The sequence below is a fragment of the Fringilla coelebs genome (genome assembly GCF_963513975.1).
Source record: "Fringilla coelebs genome assembly, chromosome: 9".
In the NCBI taxonomy this organism is placed as follows: Eukaryota; Metazoa; Chordata; class Aves; order Passeriformes; family Fringillidae; genus Fringilla; species Fringilla coelebs.
This window is the reverse complement of record NC_140067.1, coordinates 24,960,518-24,978,365: the sequence shown is the minus strand read 5'-3', so window position 1 is coordinate 24,978,365 and position 17,848 is coordinate 24,960,518. Positions and strand designations below refer to the sequence as shown.

Here is a 17,848-nt window from a genome sequence, read left to right as displayed (position 1 = left end):
GTTCTTGAAAAAAGAGACAGAAAAGACACAGAAGCAACACCAGCAAAAGGCTTGTGGTCTGGTGGGGTATTGAAACCTGCTCTGTGTCACCTTGGAATAAATTTCTGTACCTAAAAATGGGTTTGAAACGTGTTCTTGGACAAGGTGTTAAAAGAGGCTTGAAGCTGAGGGAGGAACAGCAAATAATGAGAGTTGAACAGCAAATGAGAGTTAAACAGCATTACTAACATTCTGCAAGGTCAGAAGAGCATCAGTTCAGAGCAGCCTCCTTGCAGGGTCACAGAAGGACAGAGCGTTCCAAGGAGGAGCAGAGGGACCCTGCGGGCTGTGTCCCTCTGTCCTGGCAGCATCCCGGCGCTGATCCTGCCAGAACCAGGGGCTGACCCGCACACAAAAACGCCCTCAGGCACATCCCTGGGGTTTGTGAGAGCGGACCAGAAGGATTTGCTTTGCATCAGTGTCTCTGCTTCCCAAACTCGCTGGTGAAACATCCATTCCCCCCGGCCCCTTTAAAGCCGCGGCGTTAATTCCGGTTTGTGTTTTCCAGCACACGCCCTGAACGAGCCGGGAGATGTCGGGAAGGTGTTAACACCAGCAGGATGTGGAGGGTGTCTCCCACGCTCTCCTCCCCATCCCAGAACTTCCAGACTGCCTGGCACAAGTCCCGTGTCCCCTGCTATCCGTGCTGGCCCAGCATCCATCCCCCCAGTCCATCCAAAAAGTTGGGTGAGGAGCAGAAATGCAGCTGAATCACGAAACAGTGCCAAACAAGTGATACAACTTGAGGATCATAAAATCATGGAATGGTTTGGGCTGGGAGAAAGCAGGGACACCTCCCACTATCCCAGCTCGCTCCAGCCTGGCCTGGGGCACTGCCAGGGATGGGAGGTGTAGCTGTACCAGTCTGGTTTGTTCTTCCATATATTCCACTTTCCATATTCTTCCACTTTCACACCCAAATAAGCCCAGAGCTGCCTATTCTCCCCTGCTCAGTTATGACTTGCCTAAAACCATACACCTGGGTGAGAATTTGAGACACACAGAGGCCAAAACCACCTCAAGGCTCCCAGGTTTCTGTGGCCAGTTTGGCCACAGCCTTTGAGGAGGACATACTGGGAGGGCATTGTACTGATTAAAGACAAAATATCTAAATCTACCTTTTTATGCCTCTAGGGATCACAGGCTGGGCTGGGAAAAAATACTGTACACACAAAGCAGAAGAACCTGCATTAAAGGGAGGGAAAATGAGAAGCAAAGGATTACATTTCTAGGTAGGGGAAAACTCTGTGTGGTTGATGTCACAGTGTGTATCAGAAGAGGGGTTTTCCTGCATTATTATTCTCCTTCCACATTATTTTTAATAATGTCTAAGGAATTTCCCTGCTTTGTAAGGAATCCAAGATTAAAGGCAGCAAAGACTCATCCCGTGCACTGTCAGTCTTGTGAGCTGCCCCTCACCATTGAGCTGCTCCACATCTCTTCACAAAAAACCTGAAAACAGCCCACAAATTATCAAAATCAAACTGTCTGAAAACAGCAGGTGACAAATATAGTTTTATTTTTTATCATCTGGTAACACTGTGATAATATAAACTGTATAAAGCATGATAAAACTTTTCCATGAAACAGAGTAGGTACATACTATAAAATAAAAAATACAAATATTACATTACCAAAAGACGACATTTAAAAGAAAATATTACAATAATATAATGGTACCAGTTCCTTTCTGTATTCCAGAATTTATGGAAAGTGTTTAAATTATGCAGCACTAAGATAAGTTACTTTTATTTTCTCTGTTGATTTTAAACAGGCACTAACTCAAACAGAAATAAAATCTATTGATCAATACAGGAAATGTTATTTAACCACAGAACTTTTCATGCAGACTTGGACCAACCTGGGCTAGTGGGAGGTGTCCCTGCCCATGGCAGGGGGTGGGATGAGATCTACTTCAAGGTCCCTTCCACCCCCAAGCATTCCACAATTCTTTGGTACAGTGGCTGTTAAAAGGAAATGCATTGTAATTATTTCCCTTGCCAGGGATTTACTGACTTTAGCAGTTAAAGTTTTCAGAGGTGCAGTTGCATTTTCTGTGCATTTGCAGAGTTACAGCAATACTGGCTGAGATGGTACTAAAATAATCTCTGTCTAGGCACAGTCTTTCATTAATCAAAGTACTAAGAATATATTTTTAAAATAGCCCTTAAGGTTTCACATTCTTACCTGGGCATGTTCTACCAAATCCCCAGTGAACATTGCTACTGTCCCTTTGCAGAAATGTGTTGTTTTAGCCATGCTCAAATGCAAAATCACAGTCAATTTCTGAAGAAACATTCAGGTCAGAAGTACACAAACTGACAATAATTTAACATATGGCTGCCAGTAGCACAAGAGTTCAAGCAATGTAATTTTGAGGATTAAATAAGAAAAAGAAACTATCAGAGGTTTTGTTTTTTGCTGAGTGGTACAGACATTCTCATATAGCAATAAAGTGGATTTCAATTTTTTTTTTCTAATTCCATCTTACCCTTCAAGCTATGCCCAGTTTACATCAATTAAAACTCAATTACCCCCCCTCAAAAGAAACCAGTGTTTACAATTTATAAGCAAACACAAAGACACTGAACATAACAATCTCCAGCTAATTCCAGAGTTTTAAAAACGAGGACCTCAGCCTACTGAAATGTTTTTAGCTCTCAAAAAAAGCAGTACAAAACCCTACTGGAAGATGAGAATTCACAAGAAGACGCTCTCAGGAGCGCTGCACAGCCCCGTGGGGAGCAGGGATGCTCCACTCAAGTCCTTCTGCCTGCAGGTCCCAAGGCAGGAGCAGTTTCTGGGCAGGGCAGGGCAGGGCTGGGCACAGCCCCTACGTGTGGTTGTTGTTGTTGAGGTTGCTCTTGTTGAAGAACCTCCTGGCCTCCACGCTGCTGAGGGACACGGAGCAGCGCGAGGGGTTCTGCCTCCGGTACTCGATGCTCTCCATCATCGCCTCCTTGATCACCTGCAGCCAGCAGCAGAGCTCAGCCTGAACACTTTGAAATGGACAGAAACAGCCCCCTCTGCCACCAGCAGCTGCTGCTCCCACCTCTAGGTCCCCTCCATCACTGAGCAGAGGGGTCGATGAGTTTTAGCACAAATTGTATTTCCTGAGTGTATAAAATACTGATTTTTAACGTAGGGAGGCCACTAACACCAAAGAAGTCACACAAAAAACCACAGAATTTAAAAAAGCCCCAGTGAAACTCAGAAGGGTAAATCCAAACATTGAGAAAATCCATATTTCAAGGATGTAGAAAGTAATTATTATGTAGAGAAAGATTAAATCTTCACTTTTAAATCCTTTGTGCTGATGTAACAAGTTTTTGTCACTGTATTGATTAAAACCCCTGTATCTTTATCTGGGATGATCATTACACTTGTCACTACACAGATGTTGGGATCATGATGTCACATTTCACCAACTATCAGTTATTACTGAGTTAGCTGATAAAGCAATTTCCTTCAGAGAAAACTTCCAGGGTCCTTTTTGTCCAATTAGACAAAAAAAACCCCTGAGTATAAAGTCCTGCTGATCTCTAACAGCGCCCTCTGCTCAGTTATCCTGAATGGCTTGGGATGGTAAAATGGCAAAAGCAAGGCAAGAACCAAATGAGAAAATCAGGCAAACACTGAGGCAAAGCCCTGCTAGCCCTGCCCTGACCAAAGGCTCAGCAAGAGCAAGATTCAGGGCTTTGTCAGCAAGATTTAGGGCTTTCCTCACATCACCCACCTCCCCCTGTAACAATCCAGCCCCTGTAACCCCCCCTACTCACATCCATGTTATTGAGGGTGTTGAACTCCATGAGGTCATGGAGCCTCTTGAAAGCCTCGTTGGGATACTGGAAGTTGAAGGTAGAGAAAGGCGTGTCTGGATCATCAAAAATATCAAAGTCTGCAAAATCCTTCTCTTCTTGTGTTTCTCTGGGAACACCTGCACAGGACAAATACAAAAATTTCACCCAAACGTTAGGGCTGAGGATTTATTACCTTATTTTTACCGGCTCCTTTGAATTAAATCCCTAAGGAGAGTCAAAGCTGGAGAGCAGACAAAAGCTGGAGTTGTTTCAGAGGCAAAAGGCTTCTAGTACACAACCACCAAGTGATTCCAGGTGGATCCAGCACCAGGAACTGTGAGCTCACCTGGAGCTTTGTACTTCCTGAAGTCGATGTTGGCCAGCACGAAGTGGATGATGGTTGGGCAGTCCTTCTCCGAGGAGGCGTCCTTCGGCTTGAAAACGTAGCACTCCTTCATGCCCTCCCTGTCAAACACGTTGGGGTCTATCTTGGGGAAGGGAAGCTTGTTCATTTTGGCCCATTTTTCAGCCAGCAGGATTTCCTGGAAAGAGGAGAAAGACTCAGGTGGCACAAAAGCTTCCACTGCAAAGTCAGGGGGTTGGCAGAGACAGGGATGGTGTGGGGTGGGAAATGTAACCCATAAATTATTAAATCTCCAGTACAGGAGGGACATGGAGGGAGTCCAGAGGAGGCACCAGGATGGTCAGAGGGATGGGAGAAAAGACTGAGAGAGTTGGGACTGGATAGCCTGGAGAGGAGAAGCTTTGGGGAGACCTCACTGTGGCCTTGCAGTGCCTGAAGGGGCTGACAGGAACCATGGAGAGAGACAATTTCCAAGGGATGGAGGGATAGGATACAGGGAATGGCTTCCCACTGGCAGAGAGCAGGTTTAGATGGGATGTTGGGAAGGAATTGTTCCCTGTGAGGGTGGGCAGGGTGCTGCCCCTGGATCCCTGGGAGCATCCATGGCCAGGCTGGATGGGGCTTGGAGCACCCTGGGACAGTGGAAGGTGTCCCTGCCCATGGGATGAGGTTCATGTCCCTTCCAGCCCAAACCACCCTGTGGCTCTCAGGACTAACCAAGCCCATCTCAGCACAGGTGACCCACAGCAGCCCCAAGTGAGCCTCTCACCCACCCTGCCCAGCTCTGCCCCATGAGTCACAGGAAGGAACGTGGTCTGCCCCAGAAACCTGGGGGTGAATTCACAGAGCTGACAGTGAGGGAAAAGCCATCCATAATTTTACTTGGCAAAGCAATCCCGGTGCTGTGGCAACCACTGAGAGTTCCTAAACACTGAGTACTCATTGTTGTACCCAGAATTAACCCCACACTCAGGGGCCTCTCGAAGCACACCGTGTGAGGAGCTCTGGAAAACAGGCTGCTTCTTCCTCATGACAACTCAGTAAACAAGAGAATTTGTAAATAATGACTCAAAAGCCTGTAACGAGGGTGTGTGAGAGGGAGGAGGGGGAAGGTCAAACATCTTTAATCTTGGTTTTCAATGAAATAGGACCCTTCTTTGGACGACTGTTTTGGATACGCAAGAGATTAAGAGATAGTGGGTGTAAAATTGTAAACCAGGGCTCGAGTCATTGAGTAAAATATTAGCGTGCTACCATAGATACAGGCCCACTTCTGAAGTGGCATTTGCTCTCTGCAGTGCACCAGTGGGACAGAACTGGCTCCTGTTCCTGTCTGCCTTGGGAATACACCTGTGTCTGCCTCAGCACACACCCACTGGTGCTCCAGGAGCAATTCCCTTCAACACAGGCTTCTGGAAAACCTGAGGCACCATCCAATATTCCCCACCAGTTTTTATTGCGTTAGGGATTTTTTTTTTTTTTTTTTTTTTTTTTTTTTTTTTTTTTTTTTTTTTTTTTTTTTTTTTTTGCATTTTGAAAATGACATTTTGGAGAAAAACCTTCAGGATGCCACTTGAGTGCTCACTAATCTCTCCATGTTCCCCAAAACAGCCCAGAAAATTGCAGCTGACACAGACAGAATGCTAAAGGTAGCAGGGGTGACCACACACAGACTTTTGCACGGAATCCACCTGTGGAATTTAAAAAAAGGGAGGGAAAAGATGTTTCAGAGGCAATGGCAGTGCTGTGTCAGCAAATTCAGCTGTTGGGACAAACACTCTTGACAAAAAAAAGGAGATACATTCTTATGCAAATAGAATATTAAAGGAAAAGCCAGACTCTGGGATTCAGTGATTTAAAGAAAAACAAAGGATCTCAAGCACTAGGAAGTCTTCTCAGTGCTCTATCCTCCCTGATAGCCCCAAGAGACCTAGAGATTACAGGAATTTCTCCTTTTTATTCTCCTGTAATTTGGTTTTGCAGTTGGCAGCACTGATCTCAAGCTCCTTTTGCTACTGCTGTTGCCCTCCAATGTTCTGGGGGTTTTGTCGCTCCATAGCAGCTGAAGGAAAAGAATTCTCTGTTTGTTGTAATTTTATTTAAAGCAACAAGGAATGCCAGGTGTTTCTCAAACAGGAACGTTTGCTGAGTTCCCTTAAAAAAATCCATTTGGGTTTAAAATAAATAATGCCTCTTTTCTGAGGGCAGTAGAATCATTACTGTTGGGAAAGACCTCCAAGATCACACAGATCAACCAAATCCCACCGAACCACAGCACCAAGTAAGAGCCTCACAGCACTCTCTGAAGCGCTGCTTTTTCTGCAGCAGTTGCCAGAATGATCCATGCAAAGGCTTTGGGACCAGCTGGAGCTGTGTGGATGTGCAGGTGGTACAGGCTGACAGCTGTGCTTTCCACACCTGCTGCAGAAAACAGCCGTGGCACTTACTCCCTCTTCTCCTGTCGCTGTTTTGCTCTGGTCTGGATGGATTTAAGATGGATTTTAAACCAGGGTTGTCCTGGTGAGATGTAAATGAAGAGTTAGCCCTGATTCCAAAAAGGTTATTTATTTGGCAATCCTGAGATGAGGCATTTCTGCAAGAGGATGACACGGAACCATCCATTTACATCACAGCACACAGAGGAGAGCAGCTGGGCGGAGGGAGAGTGCGGCAGGGAAAATGACTTAATTGTTTAATTCTGACAGAAAATAAAACTCTGCAATCAGTGCCAAAGCAAAACTTCCATAAAAACAACCAAGCTCCCGCTTCAGAGCGAGCTCATTTATCCCTCTTTGTGCCAGTTGCCTCATGGAAGGCACGCAAACAGGAACTGAAGCACAGGGCAATATCCCGCCTTGACGTGCAAAGAAATATTCCCAAAGCTGCAGATACAACAGCACCAAGGCATTTCTGGGGACCATGTGGAATAGAACTGAGTCACCTGAAACCCCTGAGTGCAGGGAAGGAAGGGCCTGTGTCACTTACTTTGAAAGGAGGGCTGGAGTCACTTGGCCTGGCCGAGAAGTCGAAGGAGATGATGAGATCCACCCCTCTCTGGGGCCGCAGGATGAGCGGGTAGGGCAGGTTGAAGGTCAGCCCGCTGTCCACAATGTGGATCTTCTTGCTCTTCACATCCAGGGGCTCGTAGATCCTCTCAAACTCGTCAGGATCTGCGTGGAACACGGGAAAAACAAGCCAAGCAGGGACACCTGAGTTAGGAACTGATGAGCTTTCCAGTGTCTCCCTGGGTTCTGGAGAGAGCATGGAATTTGAGCTGCACAGTGGATCCCAGGTAAACACACTCAAGTGTAACTAAAACTCTTAAAAACTGCAGAAGGAGGTGAAAAGCCAGGACTGGAAGGGCCCTCAGGAGGCCAAGTTCACAAGGCAGACCCCGGTTTAATCCCAGCCCTCCCACCTTCACTCCATCATCCCAAAAAATCCATAGACAAAGGAAAAAGTTTATGGGATGTCAAGAGACCTGTGAGGGTGTCAGAGGATGGTCCCAGACTCTGTTCAGTGGTGCCAAACTGGATCACAACAAGCTCCATCTCAACACGAGGAAGAACTTCTTTCCTCTGAGGGTGCAGAGCCCTGGAACAGCTGCCTGGCCCAAACCCATTCCCCAGGCTCCCTCCCAACCCCATGTCCTTCCCAGCTCTCCCAAATTTACCCCAAAAATCCTCAATGTGGCTCTGCCCTCCTGTGACACTTGTCTGTGCTTCTGCTCATTCAGTTGGGACTATCAAGTCTTGTTTTCCAAGCTGCACCAGACCTGATGACCTCACTCTCACCACTCCAGCAGGAAGAAAGAGAAATAGTGACCCATTTCCATAATTCAGGCACTGGACAGAATTCCCTGTCAGCCACTTGCTGCTGGTGCTGTCCCAGTGTGGCATCCACCACTCTTTTCTCTAAGCCCAACCTGCTGATGTTTCCCTCTAAGCCCAACATTCCCTCAGGTACAGCTCAGGAAAAACCAATCCATTTTCCCTGGGTGTCTTCACACTTACCCAGGTCTCTGGACACTACTAAACTATCCCTGCTGTACTTAAAAACTTTTCCCCTGACAGTCTTCTCTTGTTCTGGGCCTTAGAAATATTTCCACCAGTGCACGGTTTTGTTTTTTAACAAAAAAATCCAATGTTCATATCTGTAGAGGGCAGTGTAATGTAAGGAATGCTGGATAGAAAAATATAATTATTTCTCTATAATTATATTTCCTGACATTTACTTATTGATAATGATAATAATCCCCACCCCCCCAAAAAAGGTATTTGTGAGGCAAAGAAAATATATCAAAAATAATTTTAACTCTTGTCCCTGTCATTTCAGGAGCAGCATGTTGTGAGGACCAAACAAAATCTTAAACCAGATTATTTCATTTTTTATTTCTGTTGTTATTTATGAGAGGACCCTTTTCTAAATAATAAGGCACCATTTTCCCACTATTTGCCTTGATTTCTAAAGGAGAGAACACTTCTAAATCATTGCCTATTGCCAAAGGGTGAAGTGTGTTTATAAACTCATTTTAGGACTTATTTTAGATAAATTTCATAATCATGAATTAGCACAAATGAATGAAAATGTATCAGTATTTATCAAATTCATCATAACTTAAAAAAACAGTAAAAAATCCACACTGACTACAACAGTTCCTTTTAGCACACATAGACCAATTTGCTTTTCCTCTTCTTGTTTAAAGACAACAGGTCAAACATAATTTAACCTTTGTTCTCACTAGAACTTTTAAGGAATTGCAAAAATATTTTTGTACAAGTTTCATCTTTTCTTATGTTACAAAAAATGAATTTGAAAGATCCTTTAATCAAGAACAGTATCAGCTATAACAGTGTTTGTGATGGGAGTGTTATTGCTGCCACAGAAATTTCCTCCCCACACTGGAGAGTGAGATGGATCCTATTGCTTACAGCCCTCATGACCCTAAAATCAAATGTATCAAAATAATCTTACTATATTTGAAAGGAGAAAATATCCTCATGGCATCAATAAATTTATAACAGCCATATAAATGGGTTTAAATAATCACAGTCTTCATAGAATCCCAGAGCTGGGAGATGAATTTTCAGCCTTTTAGGAAAGATGCATTCCTATTACCAGCATCTTCCAGTCCATCAAACAGCAAACTGGGAGAAAATGGGAGGATGTGGCACTTGAGGACAGGGTTTAGGGGCAGTGCTGGGTTGATGGCTGGCCTTGATGATCCTAAAGGCTTTTTCCAGCCTTAACAACTCTGTGGCTCTGTGTTTACCAGCCCAGCTCCATGTTTAGCCAGCTCAGTCCTGTCAGCTTCCCAGCAATGGGATTCACAGGCAGATATTTGTTAGGAAAGCACAAAGAGGGCACATCCCAGGGACCAAGTGTGCCACAGATGGCAGCTCCAGTGGGAGGAGGGCAGATCAGAAGGGCACTTGCTACTGACGTCCATCCACTACAACTGTTTCCATAAATACTGAAATAAGGAAGCAGGGATTAGGGGTTATTTTCCCCCATTGTTATGCACTTGGCATTTTCTCAAATTGTTCTGGTGTGTTGTAACACCAAGAAAAGAAACAGAACAACCCCGAGTTCACAATCAAATCACTCCTGATGAAATAAGAAAATGTTTAGCATTATCTCCACAAATAGAGTCTGTGGTTAAGCAAAGCCAAAGGTTTTACTTCCAGACCAAGCAGCTGGGATCTCTGCTGCAGGCACTGCAGACCCTAAATTCAATCCTCAGTAATGACTGTAAGACGGCCCTAGGTCAGCCACAGTTCATCCCCTGCAGAGGGTTTGGGACAGCTGGAGATGGAAGTATTATTGATATCCTTTTTGATTCACTTATTTCTCCTTTGGAGTGCATGGCAATAAAGGAGAGTAAGTCTTAAAGCAATACAGACTTCCCTCTGCACTCAAGCTGACAGGTAAACTGCCAGTGCTAGGAATAAATATGCACAGCTTAAATGCAGGAGGTGCCACAGTAACCTAAGGATTATATTTTACACCACAGCCTCCTTTCTATCTACGCCTCTAGGCTACTCAGCTCTTCCATATATTAGAAAAATTCACAGCATGAAAATGTGGATACATGCATCTCACTCCTGAATGATTACATTTTATATTAACTACTGACATTTCAAAGGGCTTTTTAACTATTCTTCACTGTAATACTGCAACCACTCACAGCTGTCAGACCTGAGCTGTAACTGCAGGTTTATGAACGTGGGCTTTGGCTAACAGCAAAAAAACTGCAGTCATGTCAAACTTTTCCTATTTTAACCCACAGAAGTTTCAGGCACTCCAAAGTAATTGTGTCAGAGGTGCAGAGTTCTGTCAAACCAGCATTTTATTTCCATCTAAATCAAATCCCAGGAAGCTGACAGTTGATTCTGAAGACTATCCACGTGTCTTAATTATGCAAAATTCTCATCAACTGTCATTTTTTCCAACCATAAATTTCCTACCCACTTTCCTGCCTCTTTTCCAAGTACTATAAATATTAAGACTACCCAGTTGTAAACACCACTGAGATGACAGAAATATTTAGAAAGTAGAGTCCAGATGGAAATTACCCTTCAAGCCCTGCAAGGGATTTGTTACATTAACAAATACACATTAGAGGAGGGCTGCTACTTAAGCTTTTAAATGACATCAGGTATTTACTGTTGCTTAATGAGCCATTGGGACAATCTCCTTCCTCTGCATAGGAAATGAGGGCTGGGGAGAAGGGTGCTGTCACCAGGGACAGTTGGAAGGGAGGAACAGCCTGGAGGGAACACCCCCTTCAGAGAGGTGTAGTTCTTCTCAGCTTGATGGATCACAGAATCCTGGGATGGGCTGGGGTGGAAGGGACCTTGAAAATAGCTCAGGGCCACCCCCTACCATGGCAGGGACACCTTCCACTATCCCAAGTTGCTCCAAGCCCTGTCCAGCCTGGCCTTAGACAGTGCCAGTGCCAGAAGGACACAGAGAAATTCACTGCTTTTCACTGAGCAGACTGCAGTGCACACTAAGGGAAAGGCTCCAAAATCCTAACCAAACACAATTATTCTTCACAGCTACTGTTCCACACACCACATCCTTCACGGAGTGAGGGAAGACTTTGAACTTCTTTTGCAAATGCATATTTTTCTGAAATTCTTATCCCTCTATCAGCATTCTTGTTTAAGCCAACATGAGACATGGATGCACCTGCACATCAGGGACCCTGGAATGGGAGTGGTTTGCCAGGTGGGTTCCCACTGGGAAGAACATGGTGTCAGCAAAGTAAGAATCCATCAGCTGTGCCAGGGCAGGGTCAGGCTGGAGATCAGGGAAGGTTCTTCCCCAGAGGGTGCTGGGCACTGCCCAGGCTCCCCAGGGAATGGGCACAGCCCCAAGGCTGCCAGAGCTCCAGGAGGGTTTGGACAACGCTCCCAGGGTGGGATTGCTGGGGTGTCTGGGCAGGTCAGACTCCATGATCCTGTGGGTCCCTTCCAAAATTCACTGATTCTGTGATCCTACAAGTGAAGGAAGAAGTGTGTTGCCTCCAGGGGTTTTTCAAAACACAAAGACAGCAGATGAGCTACAAAGGTTTTGCAACAGGGAAGCCCTGCAGGAGAACAAGGAAAGGTTTCATTTCCACCAGCAGGCTTAGCATCAAAAAGAGCCAAGGAACAACCTGGATACCCTTTGGAAAAGGCCAAGACAGTGAGAAGTAAGTGGATGTAACAAAGGGCACCATACACAAAAGCAGTTTGGTCCCCTTCTGCCAAACCAAGAGCTGGTGTCCCTCCAGCAGCTGTGCCACACGCTGTGCCAAGGACAGAGCAGGGAGCAGGCAGAAGTCACCGTGTGGTGCCCTTTGAGCCTCCCAGTCCCTCACAAGCTCCACTGCTGGACAATGCCCACGGAGCTGTTGTGTCCCTCCTGGTGTGACGCTGTCACACCGGGAACGCCTCCGCCTTCAGGAATAACCACACACAGCACCAGCGTCCTGGGAACTGACCTGCCACTGCTGCCGGCTCCTCCTCCTCCAGGGACTCCTGGGTGAGCAGCTCTGCCAGAGGGGACAGGGGGTAGCAGCTGTTGAGGTTCAGCCCCAGCATGAAGTTGTGCACCTTGCCGGCGCGGCCCTCGCGCGTGTTGAACAGGGCGCTGTCCCCCACCAGGGCCATCAGCATCCGCTGCACCCAGCTCTCCTGGCTGCTCTCCTGCAGCCTCCCCTGGCACTCCCGCTTGGCCTCGGCGCCCTCCGTGCCTGCACAACAAAAGGGAAACACCCAGCAGTGGAATTGAAACGCAGCAAGTGTAACCACACCATTGCAGGGGCTGTACAGCAACGAAAATACAAAAATTCTTTCAACGAGCCGGGGGCTGGATGATGGAGCTTTGAAACAATGACTTCAGAGAAGTGCAGGGAATTTGTCCTTTCAACTTCACAGCCCAGTGAAACCTTTCATCTACACCATAACAGTGTGGATGTGTCCAGCAGGGCTTTCTCTGCAAGCTCAGGGATAGCCCTGAGCATCGTGATAAGATCCATACTTGATGTAGACATAAATTCATGTGGATGTGTATTGGCAGCTTTCTCCATCTTTCCTGCCTGTTAGAAATCCAGCTTTACTCAGAAAACCAGAGTTAGTCTACATAAAGAATAATGCTATAGCATGGAAATTAGAAAATACCTGAAATTATCATTACAGTAAACTGTAGACTACAATTAATATCTGGTTTTAATTAATTAAAGAATACAAGGAAAGATCCAGACTTAGATGTCTGTAGTTGGAGCTCGCAGTAAAAATGACCTGGACTGGCACCACCCTGCATTCATTCACCTTTCAAAACTTGACTTTTGGGGGTGTTGTGGATAAGAAAATGATTCAGGCTCAAGCTTGATACTTTAAATCCAGCTTTTAAACTTGCCTCTTTAAGCCAGGGTTTAAAGGAGCAGAGTTTTACATAAGTAGAGAGAAAACAAGCATCAGAGAAGTCCAACATCTGTCCAATAACATTTTATGGAAGTGAGAAGGATTTCCAAGTGTTTACAATCCCAGATTTGTTGGTTGTTCACTATGGCTACAAAGTAGGAGAGAAATGTGTTTGGTGTTGGCTGTAGTGTTTAAACAGGAAATCCACAAATAAACACAAAACCTGGTACCACCTACGGTTTTACACATCAAGGGGAGTTGAAGGAGCAATCACTGAGCTGAGCTAATGACACAATTCCTTGTGTCACCATACAGGATTGTCTTTCCTTCTGTAGATCCTGAAATCACAAACAGCTGCACTCTCATCTTTGCTCCACTTGCTAAAAATAAAACTTTTTGCAGGTGAAAATCACCCCAAAAATATAATCAAATACAGAAAGCTGATTAAGACACCAGAAATCCCCAGGTGCTTTAGGTTCTCAGAGGCAATTGTCAATAGAATCTTTGCTTCCCACTGCCCAGCATTCCCTTTATGGCTGTGCCTCTTCTGGGCACCTGGATTTGGGCACTGTTACAAACACTGTGCCATGCATGAGGAATTTCCTGTATCAGATGTCATTTGTAAAGGTCCTAGAAGACACTTGTGAATGCTGGAAACACACATTAAACCATTCCCAGGTAAATATTTGATCACTAAACCCTTGAAAACAATGGATTGTGTTGGTTTAGGGGGCTGGTAGCAATTCCAAGGTGCCTCTGAGCTCAGCAGCTTGCTGGAAACAGACTTCTGGAGAGCTCTGGCCCAGCAAACCACATTTTTTGGGATGTATGTGGAATTCCAGACGTGTGTGTGTGAGAGAATCACCTGCTGATCAGCTTGAGCAGGAGACATGAATTGAAGCCCAGAACCTCCTGGGGTCTCTTGTTCTCTATTTTGCTGAGCCACACAGAAGCTGATGGAAAAAGGAAACAATGACATGAAACCTGAGCACTTCCTTACCTTTTGGATGCTGTGACTCATCTTCACTGTCTGAGCTGTCATTGCTCACAAGGTGCTTTAGCCTAATATTTTCTGTTGAAAGAAATATAAATTCCTTTAAACTCCTGGGGTTTAGCTGGCAGAATAGTTAAGAATTTCAAAACAATCTGGGTCATAAAATTCTAATAGTCTTTGTAATAGAAAATACAGCTGAAGAGACTGGGTCTGCTGTGGACATTATAATATGAGCAGCAGGTATTGGATTTAGCCTGCAATTTTTGGGCTAGAAAAGAAGATGCAACCCTAAAGCAGTACCTCCCACTCCCCTCTGTACCACATACCTGACACACTTTATTTTAGATTCACCCTCATTAAAATATAGATGTTTAGCTCCTGTCCTCTCAGTAGCTCCTAGTGAATCAGGAAAATGTTATTGTGGTGCCAAGGTGGCACTGGGACATCTCCAGCTCTGCTCAAGTCACATGAATGTTTTCACATCTGATCCCACTCCAAAGAGTATTTTTTAAATGATATGTGAAATGAGTCACAGGTAACAGATAACATTCTGTGTCTCACTATCTTTCAAAAGCAAACTTTCCCATTGTCCCATTTATGGACAGGGATCCTCCATGAGGAGCTGTTAACACTCAGGAGTTGTATCAGAAATAGGAACCTGCAGGTCTCATTCTCATCCATAAGGAAGAGATTAGCAAACAGCTGCATTCCATCCATTAGGAGGCAGACAGAGGTTATTATTTAAAAATTATCTCAATCTACATTTGATCTTCTTGCTCTTCAGACAGCTCTGGCTGTCTAGGAAAATTTCTTTATTGGTCAGATCTTCCCCTGTAATGCTGTTTTCTCAACAGGAAACAGAAGTGTGAAAAGCTTTTTATCATTAACTACATTCTCAGATACAACTTGATAAAGTCCATCCAAACCAAGCCACAACTCTTTCTTTACAGTCACCTTGTCATTTCTGCACCAGGAGTGAAACCAAAACCACTCAATTTGCAAGCAAAGGACCAGATAACCAACAGGCTGTGGTTAGAATGGAGCAATTTAACAACCCAGAGGTGAGAAAATTCAGGTGCATTTTGCTCAGCCCTTTAATAGCCCGGTGTCAGAAGACTACACAAGTAACTATTCAATATTTGTCAGCTTCTGCTCTCCAAAAATCACACAACATCATGAAGAGAGGATCCTATTAGCTACCAGAACAGAGCTGGATAGATGCATGTGACTTTCAGCAGCTCTGAGGGACCAGAAACAAAAATGAAAGAAAGGAAAGAACATTCCCAGGGCTCTTTCCCTACCTCAGCAGCATCCAGCAGTGCCAGCAATTAAAGGTAATTAATTCCTCATTCTTAAATGACTACCAGCAGTGCCATCCTTCCACAGAAGGAGAACCTTGCTAGAAATTGCTCTGCATAGTGGAATTATTTACTAAAAGTACCTAATTCTTCTTCCATGGTGGGCCCTTTATTCTGAGAATTGGAGACACCAAGGACTCTGTTAAATAATATTGAAAATGCACTGCCCCAGACACCTGAAAGAGAAAAAAATAAACAATGAATGATGATGGGCAGAAGGAAAATAAACTCCACATATCTGAATAATCACTATTGAAGCAGATGGTTGCTCTCTGAACACACCTCTGAGTTTGGAGCAGGCCAAGTCATAAGTTCAGATGTCCAAGTGAGAACAAAAACCCACGGAAATTAGAAACAAATCAACAATGCCAATCCATATCTGTGAAATCTTTCACATGAATGTCTTCCAACAAACTGAGAGCTCCACTTCCTGTCTCACACTTTGTGTGACTGCATTTAAAAGTCCATGAATTACTGAAATTGCTTTTCTTTTTAAGTCTCTTTCTGTCACATACTCACCCATCAGGAAATGCAAGGGATTTTCAGTATATTTCTTCACCACTGTCCCCATAAAAAACTTGCTTCCAAACAGATCAGGAGACATGAAAGTGCCATATTTGGCCATTCCAATTTCATATGGACTGAATTCCACCCAGTCTGCAAAGTCAGAAACAAAACTGCTCAGTCAGAAATCTCAGGATGGAGAGAAATGATGGAGAAATGAACCAAGCAAAGAAATTTTAGTGAAATGGGGAGCCAAATATCCATTAGGGATATCAAATCAAGGTCAGTGGTATCTCAGTAAGGAAAGAATCCTCATTTCTCTTATCACAATAAACTCTGGTGAACAGAATGAGGTTGGAAAACCAGAGGCATAAAAGGAGAGATTACAAATGAGGAACACAGAGTGACATCTGGTTTTCATCCCCTGCTTCAGCATGCTTCCCTGCCACATGTGGGTTTTGGCTCCAAGCTGCTTTTCCTTCACTGCAATTCCACCAAAACATGGAGAGCAGTGACAGAGGTGGCACAAAACCAATTACTGACTATCCCAAGGGTTGTGAAATATTCTAACAGAGGCATTTGGATTCTACCCAAACCAAAAGTTTTGTGGGAAAGCCAGTATCAAAAGGCAAAGCTGAGAGGCAGCTGATAAACTTATCAATTCGAACACTGCCAAAGATCTCCTTAGAAGTCCATTTTATTGAACAGAGAGCTCAAGAAAAATATGGAATAAAATGTTCAAATGCATTTTCTGATCTTAGCAGAAAATATCAAAAGTTATGTGGATTCTATTGATGTAGGCCTTTGAAAATGGATCTTAGCTGACTTGGAAACACTTTTTTTTTTTTTTTTTTAATACCAGTGGAGTTGCTTCCATCAGAGAATTCAGTTCAAAAAGGGAGCAAATAAAAAAAAAATCTTTCCTTTTCAGCATTTCACTCATTCATCTATTTCACCTTCCCTATTTTGAGCAGGGGTTGATTTGACTGGAAATAAATCAGAAGTAATTCTATAAAAGAAAGGTGAAAGAGACAGCTTGGAAATATCCCCACATGTCATCCACCCTCAGGATATTCCTGCTGACGTGCGGAGCAGAAGGTGAACACTTGTCCTGAAAAGGAAAGATCTAATCATGACTGCTGGGAGTTTCATTTCAGGTAAGGGTAATGCTTATCTGAGCTAAGTCAAATACAACATCCTATTTTCCAAATAAGTCACCCACAAATCTTCACATTCACTGGAACAGAAAGTAATTCCATTGAAGTCCCAGTCCAGGAATTTCACATTTCCTTTTAGCTGTATAAACATGAACTGGCAGATATGTATGCAGAACCAGGGTGACAGCAAAGCTGAACTGAGAATTAGAATTAATTTGTGTTAGTCCACCTCCACCTTGCATTTGCACTGAAGGAGATTTCTCAAATTATAAAGCCTGCTCAGAGAAACAGAATTTCTGCCTTAGAATCAATGTAAATTAGGAAGTGTAAATATTTCTGCTCAAAATTTACTGTAGCTCTCACATCAGGAACAGCTAAAAGGAGTTATGGAGCTTAAGATAAGAAGCAATGAAGATCTAGCATCCTCTGTAATGACAGAGATGTCATTTTGGCAAAATGCAAACCCAAGATCCACTGGCACAGGGAATAACCTTTTATGGAGCAAAGTAAAGCTTCTGATCTTGCCTAGAGAAGAGCATTATTAACAAAAGATCATTTTGGTTTTAAAACAGTAATCCAGTTATAATATATTGAAAAACAGAAGTTCATCTAAAACCCTAAATACTCCTATTTTCAAACAAAAAGGTATCTGGTCCCTAAGTAGCAAAGTTAAAGACATATTTTCCCATGAAATATTTAGCCTCATTTACAATTCCTCAT

The 17,848-nt window shown here is 44.0% G+C and overlaps 1 protein-coding gene across 1 annotated transcript in view; it reads right to left on the bottom strand.

Annotated features, from left to right (window-relative positions):
• Window positions 1–1,577: 1,577 nt before the first annotated feature.
• The window catches only part of PLA2G4A (phospholipase A2 group IVA), a 51,252-nt gene continuing 34,981 nt past the window's right edge, over window positions 1,578–17,848 (bottom strand). The window contains exons 10-17 of the mRNA XM_084211280.1: window positions 15,987–16,124; window positions 15,551–15,643; window positions 14,116–14,187; window positions 12,194–12,445; window positions 7,189–7,373; window positions 4,186–4,381; window positions 3,819–3,976; window positions 1,578–3,007 (exon numbers count right to left, since the gene is read on the bottom strand). Coding sequence (XP_084067406.1) covers window positions 2,873–3,007; window positions 3,819–3,976; window positions 4,186–4,381; window positions 7,189–7,373; window positions 12,194–12,445; window positions 14,116–14,187; window positions 15,551–15,643; window positions 15,987–16,124 — 1,229 coding nt within the window. The 3' untranslated portion in view covers window positions 1,578–2,872. The remainder of the gene's footprint in view (window positions 3,008–3,818; window positions 3,977–4,185; window positions 4,382–7,188; window positions 7,374–12,193; window positions 12,446–14,115; window positions 14,188–15,550; window positions 15,644–15,986; window positions 16,125–17,848) is intronic.